This window comes from Malaclemys terrapin, chromosome 25 (assembly GCF_027887155.1).
Source record: "Malaclemys terrapin pileata isolate rMalTer1 chromosome 25, rMalTer1.hap1, whole genome shotgun sequence".
NCBI lineage: Eukaryota > Metazoa > Chordata > Testudines > Emydidae > Malaclemys > Malaclemys terrapin.
The window spans coordinates 10,760,053-10,773,775 of record NC_071529.1 but is presented as its reverse complement, the minus strand read 5'-3'; the positions used below and the strand labels follow the sequence as shown (position 1 = coordinate 10,773,775).

Sequence of the window (13,723 nt, the reverse complement as noted above, 5' to 3'; positions counted from 1 at the left end):
ATCACACTGATACATCATCACCCTCCACAAAAAGTATAGGCCGAGGACAATGCTGTGTGCAAAGGTCATGACACCCAGGCACCACCCTAGCTGCCCAGAGCCTTGCAACGGCAAAGTCTTGCACCACCAGGCCACGCCCATTGCCTCCCGGGAATGAAAAGCAGGGCCCTCGTCTTCCTCCTGGCGGCTGGGCGTCTCGTTGACTGGATCGACGCTCTACTCCCAGGGAAGACTCTATGGTCGGCAACTCGTTGGTTGAGGGAGCGGGACGCTCTAGTGAAAGTCGTCTCTTTGGCGGGCAGCGACACTCTGCAGGTCGGCGGCGACTCTATGGTGGTGGTGAGCGGAGTGCGGGCGGTGGCAGGAGGGCGGGGCGGGTGGACACTCTGGCCCGGACTCGGTGGTGGAGGGGCGGGCCGCTCTGGCCGGCGGACTCGCTGGTGTGGAGTCCCGGAAGCTGCGCTCTCCCGGGCTGGGCACGGGCAGCGGAGAATGGCGGAGAGTCCGGCAGCGGAGGAGGCGGCCGCGGCGGCGGTGCTGGCGGCCGCCACGAGCGGCGGGGTCCCGGCGGGCCCCGGGGGCGGCGGAGCGGGCGGCCCCGGCGTGTTCATCCCGGCCGAGCTGTGGGCGGCGGCCGGGTTCGGGGCGCCCCCGGCGGGGGCCGGAGTCCCGCCCGGGAGCGGCGGGGCCCCCCTCGCCGGGCTGCCCGCGGCCGCCGCCGCTGCGGCCGGGGCCGCGCTGCTCACTCACTCCGCCTTCTGGGACCCCACGGTGAGCGGCGACTGGGACAGCGAGAGGCCGAGCCCGGCCTGCCTGCTGCGGATCAAACGGTGAGCAGCCGCCGGTCCCCGGAGCGGGCCTCGGCCTGCCGGCTGCGGAGCGAGCCGGGGACCCCAGCCCCACGGGCCTGCCCGCCCTGGGGGGTCTGTAACTACAGCCCCCGCCTCCCCCGGGTCCCTCCCCCGGGATCGGGACCCCCGGTGGGGAATCCCCCGTTGGCCCAGTGTCTTCCCTGCTCCGGGCCCAGCCGGCAACCCGCGTACCTGCTGGGGATCCAATGACCTCCCCCCACCCCCCAGTGCCGCAGTCATTTCTCTTCCTGCCGGCCTCCCCCCGCCCCGCGTTGCTGGGATAGCCAGGGGCTTCCTTGGCGAAATCACCTCTGAGTCAATGCCCTGTCCTGGGGATAGCTAGTTGTTCTGGTCTGGATTTCCCCCTAGGGTGACCAAGACAGCAAGTGGGAAAAATCAGGACAGGGGATGGGGGGTAATAGGAGCCTATATAAGAAAAAGACCCCCAAAATCGGGACTGTTCCTATAAAATCGGGGCATCTGGTCACCCTATTCCCCCCCCCCCCCGAAAAGAGCCAATTATCTGTGCTTGGGGCCTTCCCCCTCCCTCTAAAATGAATACAAATCCTTTCCTGACCCCTCATGATCTTTTCCAACTTCTTACTCTTTGAGCCTATGGTTTTGGTCTTTGCATTACCAACACACACTGTCCCCTCTGCCTGTGTATGTGGAGTGGGCCCTAACCACCTGGATAGCCTATACCACGCGGATGTCATCAGCATTTGTGCTAGGAACAGGACGAACTCTTCCATGTTGTTCTGCTCTATGGCCTGAAGCCACCTATTGAGACACCTATATATCCTAGGGTACCGGATGCATTTCTTCATGCTCCAGCACTTATAGCTTTCCACAGTGGAGTGTGGGGCTACCTCACTCTTCACCCCTTTGGTCTTGTCCCCAGAGGTATCTGCAGATCCCTAGGTTTTAGTAGGCTTCCCCAATGTTAGAACATTCTGTGCATCAAAATCCTTTAGATTCCCTCTGGCTTTGTTGACACCGTTTACTCTCAGCTGACAGCTGCTGCTTTAGAGCCAGCATGCTAATGTCACTTTGTATTTATAAAGCACTTTTCAGCCAGAAGGATCCCAAAGTGATTTGCAGGCTGTATAAATGTAAGATCATGGATCCGCTTCTCGGGTGGAATGCGATCGCTGTTCTCCATGTGCAGCAATGCTGTACAGCACAGGCAATGAAGCATCCCATGGGCACATGAAACTTCCAGGGAAATGTAGTAGACAGAATAAATTATCCACCATTGAAATTTGGCAATTCATACAGGTCAGCAGCTTCTTGCTAAAACTGCCACCGTCTATTTCATTTATCATTTTAAAGGGGGAATTAACAGAAAATTCCCCTTCTGTCCCCACCTGGTTAAACCATTCTTGCTGCTACCAGTGGCTAGGAAAATATGACCTCATACAACTCAACAGAGCATATATTTTGCCCCTTCCATGCAAGGATCTCAAAGCCCATACATTGAATTCAGCCTCACAACTGCATTTTTACAGGTGCATACAAGGGAGGCAAAGTGACTTCTCCGAGGTTAACAATGAAGCTGTGTCAGAGACAAGAGTAGCGTTCTGATCTCCTGATTCTGTCCTGTGCATTCAATACAAGATGATGCCTCACCTGACCAAAACTGCCTCTACTTAATCTATTGTGTCGGCTGTCTGCCAATGAGTGATCTGAAACCCAAAGTCTCTGTGCATCTGCAAATTAGGGGTTAGATCAGTAGGGGAATGGGTTTCTTCTTTGTGTTCCTAGATTGAATTTTATAAGGCGTTCATGACTGGCCCCACCCATCACCCTATTCTTTCATTTGCCTGAGTGGTGCTAATTGATCAATTCAGCTGTTCCTTGTCTAACTGCAGTATTGTAAAAGGATTGCTCACATTAGGTCTGGCATGTTGATGAACTTTAAAACAATATGTTGTTGTTTTGTTATAAATACTGGCGTTATGTCAATAGATTCTTCCTCTTCCCTCATCACAAATATCACTGCTTGCCAAATGATTGCATATCCTTGTTCTGCTCCCGGTTACAAAACTCCTATAACTTCACCATAAGATGGTACAAACTATGTTTCCAGTCTAAATGGATGAAAGCACTAACTTAATAATATTTTGTAAGAAAATGAGGTTCTCCTGTCACTTCAGAAGTTTCATCTGCTTAGTCATACTGCTGAAACTTCAGCTCAGTTCAGTTTTCTTTACAAACAGGAAGGCTTTTTGAAAATCCTTTTGTGGCTGTGTGCAACTCAGGTCAACACTGGGAGGAGCTCTTCCTCTGTTAGAGGTGGAGTGCTGCTGTGTGTCCCCAACTCGCAATGAGTCATATCTGATTCCATCTCTCTTTTGTTATATGTTTTGAGAGTGTGTGCACTCCTTACCTCCTACAGCTCTTCTTCTGGATAAGCAGGAACAGCTTATCCAGAAAACAATGAAGCAGCAACAAAATAAAAAAAAAAATGCTTTCAAAGTAACAGGTTTACTTCTTAAAATACACCCCTTTGCACTGTGTGTGTCTGTCTCACTCTGTTCTGTTCCTTGGATTGGGCTGGACCCTGAGGGAAAAAATGGCTAATTCCTGTTTTCTTTGTGCAGGGATATCATGTCCATTTATAAGGAACCACCCCCTGGAATGTTTGTTGTGCCTGACCCCCATGATATGACTAAGGTAAGTGAATATCCAGAACTGATCCAACTCTCCCCGTCTGTGTATCTTGTTTTGCTGGCTACTTTAAGATTTAGTCCATATAAGGCTTGTCCGTATCATCTTTGTGGGGGAAGAGTCTCATAGAGAATCCTCAAAAGGTTGTAAAAGAATAAAGTAGCTTACATTTTCCTGGGGACAGTGGGAAAGGGCTGTGTTTAAAACTGGAAGAGGCTTTCAAGGAAGCTGGCTTTGTGAAGTGATAAACTGTGGCTCTGCAGATAAATCCAGTAGAACCTCCATGGCCATGTGACTTGGTAAAGCACCAATCCTGCTGGTTTCGTGCCGCCAACGCTTGAAAACGATCAGTGGAAATGTCTGAGGAACAGCTGACTCCACTGTGAGCTATTGGATATGGGAAGCTGGGGATGGTAAATGTGGTAGTCAGGTGGCATCAGAAACTTCAGATGAGTGACCCTGTTGGCCATGATTCACACCCAAGCTGATGCAGAGAGATGTAACTTGCACTCCCTGTGCTAGCCTGCATAACTGTGCCCCAGTGGAGGTGTTTTGGGGAGAAGCCTGTCCATGTAGTTTCTGCTAAGTGTCACACTGCAGTCAGGATACCCTAGTAAGCTTGCAGACAATGGCTGCTGACAGGATGCATTTGATGCAGTGCATCTCCCAGCCTCCGTGTGACATCCACTCTTTGGGCTGCACTGGTTTCCTGGGAGGCTCATAGTGGAGGAGAAGTTGCTGCCTGTTTTCCTGTTGGTGCAAGCTTTTCCCACCTCTCCAACAAAGTTTCCACTTCCAGGTTCCACCAGCACTAACCATTGGCTGAATTGAGGCCTTTGGGTTTTAAGATACTGCGAGGGAATATTTCTTTGAGAGAATTCCTATATACTCAGAATATGGAGTATTCTTGTATATACTCAGTATTTTAATCATAACTTTGGCCCGACTTGATGCTGGAAGCTGAAGATACACACACGTTTTCCAACAATGCGTTATATCATTGACCATGTCCTAAAGCGTCTTAGTATTGGCATCCTCTTGCAAATTATGAGGAGTTAAAAAGCATTTAAAATTGATCAAGTGATCACATTCGAAAAAGCACGGAAGGAAATAATCTTGCTCTCAACTAATAGCCTCGGGGGAGTAGTTTCACCTGTATGCGATCAGGATTTTCAGAGGTAACTTTACGGTGAGGAGAGAATGTGCTCCTAACCATAGGTCCTGGCTGAGGAAAGTTAGCGATCCGTTTAAGTACAAATCAGTGCAGTATCTTCAAACCAAGCAAAATCCTCTTGCTGGCAGAAATTCAGAAGTTGGAAAATAAAGTGTTGGGGATGGAAATAGGCGGTGAATGTTATTTTTTCTTGTTAATTGTTTTTTAAATCCTTTAACTTTTGAAAAGTCGAGCTCTTCCGATGAAGTACTGTTTATTCTGCGTTTGGCTGTGCAGACATGGAGTGGATGTATGCGCAAGTGTGCGAGGCGTGCGGCTGCCGCGGCCCCTTTGTGTTTAAAAAAAAAAAAAAGGCTACGTAGGCACGCATCGCACACAGGTGTGGCAAAGAAATGTGTAGCAGTGGCTCAGGGTATGAGTGAGTCTGGCAGGGAGGGGAAAGAGTGGACCGTGTATGACGTGCTTGTGGGAGAAGCCTGTGCGTGAGCTCTGTGTCGGGATTTCTTGCACTCGTTCGGTTTTGTTGAGAATTTCACCGTGCTGCGCAATTTTGAAGTGGTGCGCAAGATGGGCTTTTGTTTTGCAGATTCATGCATTGATCACAGGCCCATTTGACACGCCTTATGAAGGGGGTTTCTTCTTGTTCCTGTTTCGCTGTCCTCCAGATTATCCCATCCACCCACCAAGGGTCAAACTGATGACAACAGGGAATAACACAGTGAGGTTTAACCCCAACTTCTACCGCAATGGGAAAGTCTGCCTGAGTATTCTAGGGTAAGAGGAGACGTCAGCTGTTTCAAGGGGAAGCCAGGAGTTTGCTGCAGGCAGATCTCTGCAGTGTGTCTCCCTCTTTGCATATTTAGGTCCCAATCCTGCAGTGACATCTGCCTGCACAGATCCTGCATGAAGTCACTTGTACAATGGAGGCCTTAAAGCTGCCAAAATGTAGTAAAATACGACTCTGACTTTCTTTGAACCTACAAAAGCCAGGCCTGAAATTCTGTTCTCTCACGCCATTGTGCCTAAGTAGCACAGCACTCATCTCATCTCCCAGTCCCACCATAGAGTTTTGGCCTGAACTTTGCATTTCTTCTGCTTTTGCGGTTTGAAGGCCGACCCTTATCGTTGTTTGAATGTAGATTTTTTTTTTTTGTGGTTTTAATTTCCCGTGTGTGTGTGTGGTTTTTAAAAAGAAAATAGAAATTAAAAAAATAAAAAAAAGCCACTAAGAACTCCCTGGAAAGCTGTTTAACTGCCTCTCTGCTTCCGCCTGTTCTTGGCGCAAAACCATGAGTAGTATAATTATTTTAAGTCCCCACTAGAGCACTGCCTATTCAAACAGCGGTTTTACAAACTTAGGCTCCAATTCCGCAGCCGCTTAATTTTAAGCATGTGAACAGTCCCATTAGCTTCAATTGGACTACTGTGCTTAAAGAACATGTATTGATGGTCCCAATCCTGCAAACGCATCATCCCGTCCCGGACATGTTAACGATGTAAGGGCATGATCTTGAGCACAGCTCGGCGTGACCCCAGTGCAAGCTGCAGATGCTCATTGTCTGTCAGGGTTGGGGTCTAAATTAGAGCAAACACAGAACAACGGTTTAAGGAAGGAAGATGATTGATGTGAAGGGAGGGGATGGGTTTGAAGAGGGAGGCACTTGACCACCTCAAGCTCTTGGGACGTGCATCAAACTGAAAAGCAGGGGGAGGTGGAGGCAAAGGGAGCAGTAAAAATGAAAGGGTTTAGAAAGTATCTCATGTGCCAAGTGCATCCCTCTTTTGAAATGCTGCCATTCCAGTGTGGGGGAAGGATCTATAGCAAAAGGGTTAAGGGCGGCCAATGCAGAATTTTTTTTTTTCTAGCAATGTCCCTCTGCATAAAGGGGTGTGCACTCCGCATGTGGAATAACATAGTGAGGTTTAACCCCAACTTCTACCGCAATGGGAAAGTCTGCCTGAGTATTCTAACTCTAACACTAATTTCACCCATAAAAGCTTCTGAACACTGCAGATCATTGGGGGCTCTTTTGGGCTCCCTGTTTTTCTTGTCCACTTCCCCTTCTGGGTAGTCCCTGCTTAGCTTTTTCTGATTTCCTAAACTGGGGTTTGTTGACTTGGAGAGTGGTAATGGTGAAAGGGGAGGTCACTGAGTCATATTGTAGGTCTTGGGTTTAAATACGTTCCTGTGTTTATGATGTTTCAGCACTTGGACTGGTCCTGCTTGGAGCCCAGCACAGAGTATCTCTTCAGTCCTCATCTCCATACAGTCTCTGATGACTGAGAACCCCTATCACAACGAACCTGGCTTTGAGCAGGTAATAGCTCTGATTCTGAGCACGGTTTACTCCAGTTCTGAAATGACTTGACTCCTGTGTTTTCTCCCCCCGCCCGCTCCCCCACTCCAACTGTGAATTCCCTTTTGCAGAGAGACAATTAGTCATCCGGAGGCTATGCAAGTCTTTGGTGTTAGATACCAGCGATGATAGTTGAAGTGTATACTTCTGGGCAAAAGGGAGTGTTATCTAGTAGTTCGAGAACGGGGAGATTCCTACTTTCTGTTTCATTCTTTGCTGCTGAGTTGCTGTGACCTTGAGTAAATCCGTTAACTGCGCCAAGCCCCAATTTACCCCACATTAAAATGGATATGATACTACCTGACTTGCAGAAGAGCTCAAATGTTTGAAATTCCTTTTGAGATTTTTATGGTGGACTGTCCTGTCAGTGCTAATGGTCACCTGGCTTAAATACACAGAGCATGGGTTAAAAAAGTGTTAGCACTCATGCCACAGAGCCAATGCCACGGATCCCATTTTAATTTACATTATAAGTAAGGGAGTGGAATTAACTGGAAACGTACAGGAATCTGACTATATCTGCAGGGGCTTTTTCTAGTTCTGTCAATCTCTGCTGAAAGTAAATGGCTTCCCTGGGAGGTATTATGTCATACATGAACCAAACTGCTCAGGTTATCCTGGCCTTCAGTCCTGGAGAGAGAGACTGTTGTGCTGGCTTTAGCGGAGTTGATCCATCTCCTCTGCGACCCGAATCCCGTGGAATCTCTTACCAGCTTTTCAGCATAAACTAGATCACTGTACTTGGAGCAGGCAGATCTGAGGAGAGTTCGCTGGGGAGTGTGAAATCCTTCTGGCCCGAGGGGAAGGGATAATAGCCCTTCACACCACACTGGACTCAGTGGAGCAATTTACGTTTACAGGAGAGGCACCCTGGGGATAGTAAGAACTATAACGAGTGCATTCGGCATGAGACCATCCGAGTAGCTGTGTGCGACATGCTGGAAGGAAAGTGTCCCTGTCCTGAGCCTTTACGGTAGGTAATGGGGATAAGGAGTGGCCCCACCTTGCTCTGAACAGTCAGGGTCCGCTTTAACTGGGCGCTTCTATATGCTTCGTGTTCCCTTGCTGGGTCGCTGTTAGGGGCTGGATCTCTGTTGAAGGGGCAGTGTCATATGTTGGAAATCTTCTCTGGGTGTTTCTGAACTCCTGAGTTCCAGTCCTAGCTGAGTCAATGTGGGCACCGCTAAACCCCCCTGTTCCCGTTCCCATATTGTAAAGGGGGATGATGTGTCCCTGGTCTTGCACGGGTGGATGGCTAATTGTTCCTGATGTGTATCGAATATAAAATGTATACAGCCCCTGTATTTGTTCCCTGCCCTGCTTTTGTCTCACTATACATCCAGTTGCTATGTGACCTCCTCTCCTGCACACTCTTGTTCCTGTATGGTGTGATTCAGTCAGGGTAGTGACACAAGTTAATGCAAACCCCATGTGGCTGAGGTTCCACTGAGCAACGGAATGGTTACCTCAGTTGCCAGGGCAGATATTTTTTTTTGAACGCTTGGATCATCTTCGTAAATGTTTAAGGCATTTTAAGGAGTGTTGTGGAGTAGATGAATGACAGGTTTGCTTAACTGAATGGAGTCTCATGGGCCACGAGGCGATGAGTCCATTGCTTAAATACTCGCTCATCCTGCATTGACCATGTGCTCTTTTGTGGCGTTCCAGGGGTGTTATGGAGAAGTCTTTCATGGAATACTTTGACTTCTACGAGGGTGCGTGCAAAGAGAGGCTTCACCTCCAAGGACAGACAATGCAGGTAAGCAGCTGGCAACCCTCCTTTCTATGCTACGACTTCATTAGAAGGGCACAGTTTAATGACCTGTTAGGTTGTAAGAAATGAAAGTGGTGATATGCCAACTATGTGGTAAAGTGATGTCTGCTTGCTGAGATGGGGCCACAGCTCTTTTTTATCCTGGCGACCTTGGCTGAAGGAGGTAATCAGCTTGCCTCTAGACATGGCTAATTTAGGAGGGAGGAGAATGGGAGTTCGTTGAAGGGTAGAATTTCTTAAATTCTCTCCAGACATGTGCGTTGATTTCGCATCTGCTGTGAAATAAGACTATGAGAAATTCCTATTGTTGTTTGTGTTAGGGAGAAAAACAGTGTACTAAAGCCTGGTCCATACTACCCCCCCACTTCGAACGAAGGTACGCAAATTCAGCTACGTTATTCGAAGTACCTTAGTTCGAACTTACCGCAGGTCCAGACGCGGCAGGCAGGCTCCCCCGTCGATGCCACGTACTCCTCTCGCCGAGCTGGAGTACCGGCGTCGACGGCGAGCACTTCTGGGATTGATCCGGGATCGATTTATCGTGTCTAGACAAGACGCGATAAATCGATCCCAGAAGATCGTTTGCTTACCTCCGGGTCCGGCTAGACCTACCCTAAGTGTCTGCTTAATTCTCTCTCTGTTAGTGCCAATTGTACTTCATTTGAAAGTTTCCTCTGAAAGCCAGAAAAGGGAGGGGGGGGGAGCGAATACACGAGCTTAAATGTGCTTGTATTTCCTCTTCATGTGGATCAGGGCCATACAGGTAGTATTGGATGCGGGCCACATATGTGGCCGACAATGATAAATAAGTTGAGAACCACTGGTCTAGCCTCTCTCTTATGCTAAGAGAATAGGAAATTACCACCACCGCTTGGACAATGGTGTGATTCCAGTAGGGCAGTTCCTATGTCCCTATCAAAGGTTTAGCTAGCTGGTATTTTTTCTGCTGGCTCTGGCTATGTTGGGTGCTTTAGAGGAAATCCTAAAACTCCTGCGATGCTGCTAATCTCTTCTTAAGGGCCCCATCGCTATGTTACTTAGTAATTATGCAATACAATCCTGAGAAGTGGGGGAGAGGTTTCTTCCCGCTCTCCAATCCGGAGAACCAGCTAGTAACTCTTGTAATTTTTATCTGCGGTAGCCTAAGTGAGGAATCAAAGGTGCTTTGCTGAGGCCCGGTCCCTTGAGGTGTCGAGTGCCTTCAATTTCCATTGATTTCGCTGACCCAGTACAAGCCACTGAGCTTTTCCTAGCATTGCTCCTGAACCACTCATCAGAAAAAAACCATGGGTTTTTTTTCCTTACTGCTGATTGCGAAGATATTTCGGTATGAATAGAACAGAAGAAGCTTCTAATCTCATTAAAAGATATCACCATTGATGAAAGAGGGAGGTGGTTCATTTTACAACCTAATTTCTACCCATGCCCTTTATTGTCAACAAACAGCCCCGTAATCCATAAAATTAGAGCACCCACAATGCTTGACAAAAGCAGACCGCTTGTGTTTGGACTGAATCGTGCCACCAGGCAACACTGTCCGACTCTCATCAGTTGGAATCTTTAGTACAGCGACTAGAGGCTGTATTGTAAAAACCACATGACTTGCGGGGTTATCCGGGAATGGCACCGATCACATTCTACGGTCATAACTGCTGCTGCTGCAAGGAGCAGAGGTTCAATTTATCACTGTAGCACCCAGGAACCCCATTGTGCTAGGCGCTGTACACACACAGTGCTGGTCTTACAGTGGTAGCGATTGCTGTGTTCCGGTCCCCAACCGTCATAAATTGTAGCATAGACACTTCATTGGATGAGCCGTAGATAAAAGAATGAATGGTGTGAAAACGAAGCCATTCCAAAATGTTGGGGTCAGTGTCGTCGTCAGCTTCCCCACGTGAGCATAATGTTGGGGAAGAAGCTGGCTTTTCAGTTTTGGAGTCTAACGTCATCTTATTGATCCCAGAGCAGGTACAGCATGGGCAGTGCAAGCTTCCTCCCAATCGCTCTGCCAATGTGGTCCTGTCAGGGTGTGCGAGTAGGAGCTAAATCTCTCTTGCCTGTTTGCTGCTGTGAGTGACTGTAGGCAAGTCTGGTCACTTGTGTACCTCAGTTACACCATCTGTAAAATGGGGATAATGATACTTGCCTTCCTTTAAAAAGCCTCTATGCGAGGTGTTAGTAACTAAGTCCGTAGTCTTTCCTACTGAGACTGTCACTCCCTCCTGCCTGAGACCAATTCATCAGTTCTTTGAAACTCTGGTTCAAATCCAACTAGTGTCCACTCAACCCTTCATCTGGCTGTGGAAGGTAAACTAAGTTTCCCTCAAGTTTATTTTGCCTGGATTTTTCAGATGAGCGTTTAAAAAAGCCAAGGTCCCATATGTTCTGCATTGACACTGACAAACCCTTAACACGCTTGGCAAAGAGAGGTTTAACCAGTGTCTTTGGCCAAAATGTCTCTTCTTGCCATGCAGTTGTCTGCTCAGTTGCTGTGGCCTGCCCTCGCGGTGGGTGTATTTCATAGATGCCGCGTAGAGTGTGATGTACTTTGGCACTGTACAAGTGTCTCTCTAAATCTTGCATGTTTTTCCCCCCAGGATCCTTTTGGTGAGAAACGAGGCCACTTTGACTATCAGTCCCTATTAATCCGTTTGCAAGGTATTCGGCTGAAGGTGCAAGAGAAACACCAGCAGGAGAATGTAGAAATAGACTCTGACAGCAGCTCCTCGGAGACAGAGACGGACACTCAAGGGAGCTCCAAGGCTTAGAGGTCTCTCTAAGTGAGAAACCCAATCCTGGGGATGGTTCTGTCTTCGAACTCTAGAATTACCCCTGACAGACTTGAGAACCAAGCCAATCCCAGAGTGGCTAGAGCTGGAAGAAGTCTTCTGTCTCCTTTAATGCGCTGGTGGATACCAAACAAGAGGACTTCATGGTAGACAAAGCCAAGCTTGTGACAGGCTACTCTAAAAGGTACTTCTTATGCTAGAAAGCTGGAGCATGTGGCATCAGGTTATTTTGGAAACACCTACACTGGGTGGCTTTTTTTTTTCTTTATTGGATTAAAACAATGAGATGTAGAATGCAAGTCCGTTTTACAGCTTTTCTGTTCTTAAATAGCCAGTATGTGCCCTTCCTTCTGGCCATGCTGAATTCCCAAGGACCAGAGCTGTGGGAGCACTTGAGTGGAGTCCATAATACTAAGGGGCCCACTTGCTGCTTACCCAGGGTTAACTTCTGTCTGGGGAAAGGTGGAGCACAGGTGCTCTGCATATGCCCATCTACCCACGGATGTCTCTTCTAGACAGACCAAAGATAAACAGGGTGGAGTCTAGGCTTCTTTCTGAAAGCTTCATCCAGTCCCTGGGTGGCTTTTGCTGGCTGGACTTTAGGTGGAAGAGGGGGGAGAAATGGATGCAAGCCGTAAAAGCTTATAAATCAAGAGCAGATGCTTTTACCCTGGAAACATTGGAGAGAAAATCACTCGTTCTTTTAAAACAACCCCCCCCACACACACACACCGAGGTTTGGTTTGGTTTTTTTATGATCTTGATTGGAGTTGACATGTTCTACTTTGGCTCTTCTAAATGGAAGTGCTGTTTGCTTTCAGCCCCTGAAGTCAGTGTTTTGATTTTTCTTTTTCTACTAATATTTTGATCCAGGACAAATTAAATGCTAGGATAAGGGATGTTTATAAGCAGGAAGCCATCTTCTGATGGAGTTCTACAGAGAAGGAGAGGAGTGAATGTCAATAACAGCAGAACATTCCCTTGCCAAACTTGGCCAGTGGTAAAACTAGTTCTTAAAGCTTTGATCGTTCTAACAGCAGAGTCTCACTTTGAGCAAGTGTCGTCTGGCTGCACGTGCCATTACATCAAGGATGTATTTAAAGTAAGGGGTGTGGAGATGAAACATACCCAGATCAAGCAGGCAGATAAATAGGCTTGATTGATTTTATTTTGTTACCACCAAACTGGGTGGTAAAATGCTCCCCAGATGAAGGGCTTAATCTTGTTTTACAAGAGCATTGATTAAAAGTCGAGCACATGCTATGGTGCATCAACCTTCCCCCCCCCCCCCCCGCCCCCCCCCAATAATTCCTTTCTCCTATTTAGTGTGGCATGGAAAGACACTCCAGGCCAGGTAACTTTGTTCTAAAAAAATTGTCTTTTTGTAGACTGAATTGCAGTTGTTTTCAATGTCCCATGTGTTGGTGAATTATTTTCAATACAGATTGTTTATGTAGAATATCAACTATTATAAATTTTCAGAAGCCTGCCTCCTGCTGCTTAAGTAGCCTTGAGAAGTTGAAAGATGGAAACATTCCTGAATTCAAGGTGCCATTTAACAACTCAATTTCCCCCCCCCCCCCCCCCCCAAAACAAAATCTCACCTTGGGTCTGTCATTGGTATGGGTTAGAATAGAATCCTATCTTCTCTGAAGGGAAACTTGCATCGGACACTCCAGATGGAAGTAAATACAGCAGTTTATTCCTTGATATAAGGTTTCATGGAGGCATATCAGTATGAGAAGTCATGAGCTGTGCTACTGTGATGCCTGTTTAATCCCATTGTAAATTTCACTGTTTCCATAAATCAATAGTATCCCCACTTTAATGGGTTAGAGTTGGGCCTCTAATGCCTTCATAAGGCAGATCTGGTTCAGAAATATTTGTGGTGCATGTGGCATTACCATCCACACACACACAATGCCTTACTGTGGACACCATTCACCTAAGCATGTGGCTGTAAACGTATTAGTTTTATAGCACTGTTACCCGTCCTGCTGTTTCTGAATGTTTCCATTTCAAAGTGACAATCCTCAATGACTGCTCTAGGCAGACATGTTTTAGTGACAGAATTTTAGACCTAAGGATTTGAAAATATATGCACAAGA

The 13,723-nt window shown here is 47.5% G+C and overlaps 1 protein-coding gene across 1 annotated transcript; it reads left to right on the top strand.

Moving 5' to 3' along the window:
* Positions 1 to 455: 455 nt before the first annotated feature.
* On the top strand, positions 456 to 12,666 carry UBE2Z (ubiquitin conjugating enzyme E2 Z). Its single transcript, XM_054014336.1, has 7 exons — positions 456 to 830; positions 3,455 to 3,527; positions 5,282 to 5,469; positions 6,902 to 7,013; positions 7,913 to 8,025; positions 8,721 to 8,811; positions 11,424 to 12,666. Exons 1-7 carry the CDS (start codon positions 493 to 495, stop codon positions 11,592 to 11,594), a joined length of 1,086 nt encoding a protein of 361 aa, XP_053870311.1. The 5' UTR covers positions 456 to 492; the 3' UTR covers positions 11,595 to 12,666.
* Positions 12,667 to 13,723: the final 1,057 nt, after the last annotated feature.

Excerpts from the sequence above, each read along its gene's own strand:
- UBE2Z (XM_054014336.1), top strand. The coding sequence starts at position 493 with ATGGCGGAGAGTCCGGCAGCGGAGGAGGCGGCCGCGGCGGCGGTGCTG. Across the intron at positions 5,470-6,901 it reads GTCTGCCTGAGTATTCTAGG|CACTTGGACTGGTCCTGCTT; the intron begins GTAAGAGGAGAC and ends ATGATGTTTCAG. Across the intron at positions 7,014-7,912 it reads ACGAACCTGGCTTTGAGCAG|GAGAGGCACCCTGGGGATAG; the intron begins GTAATAGCTCTG and ends TTACGTTTACAG.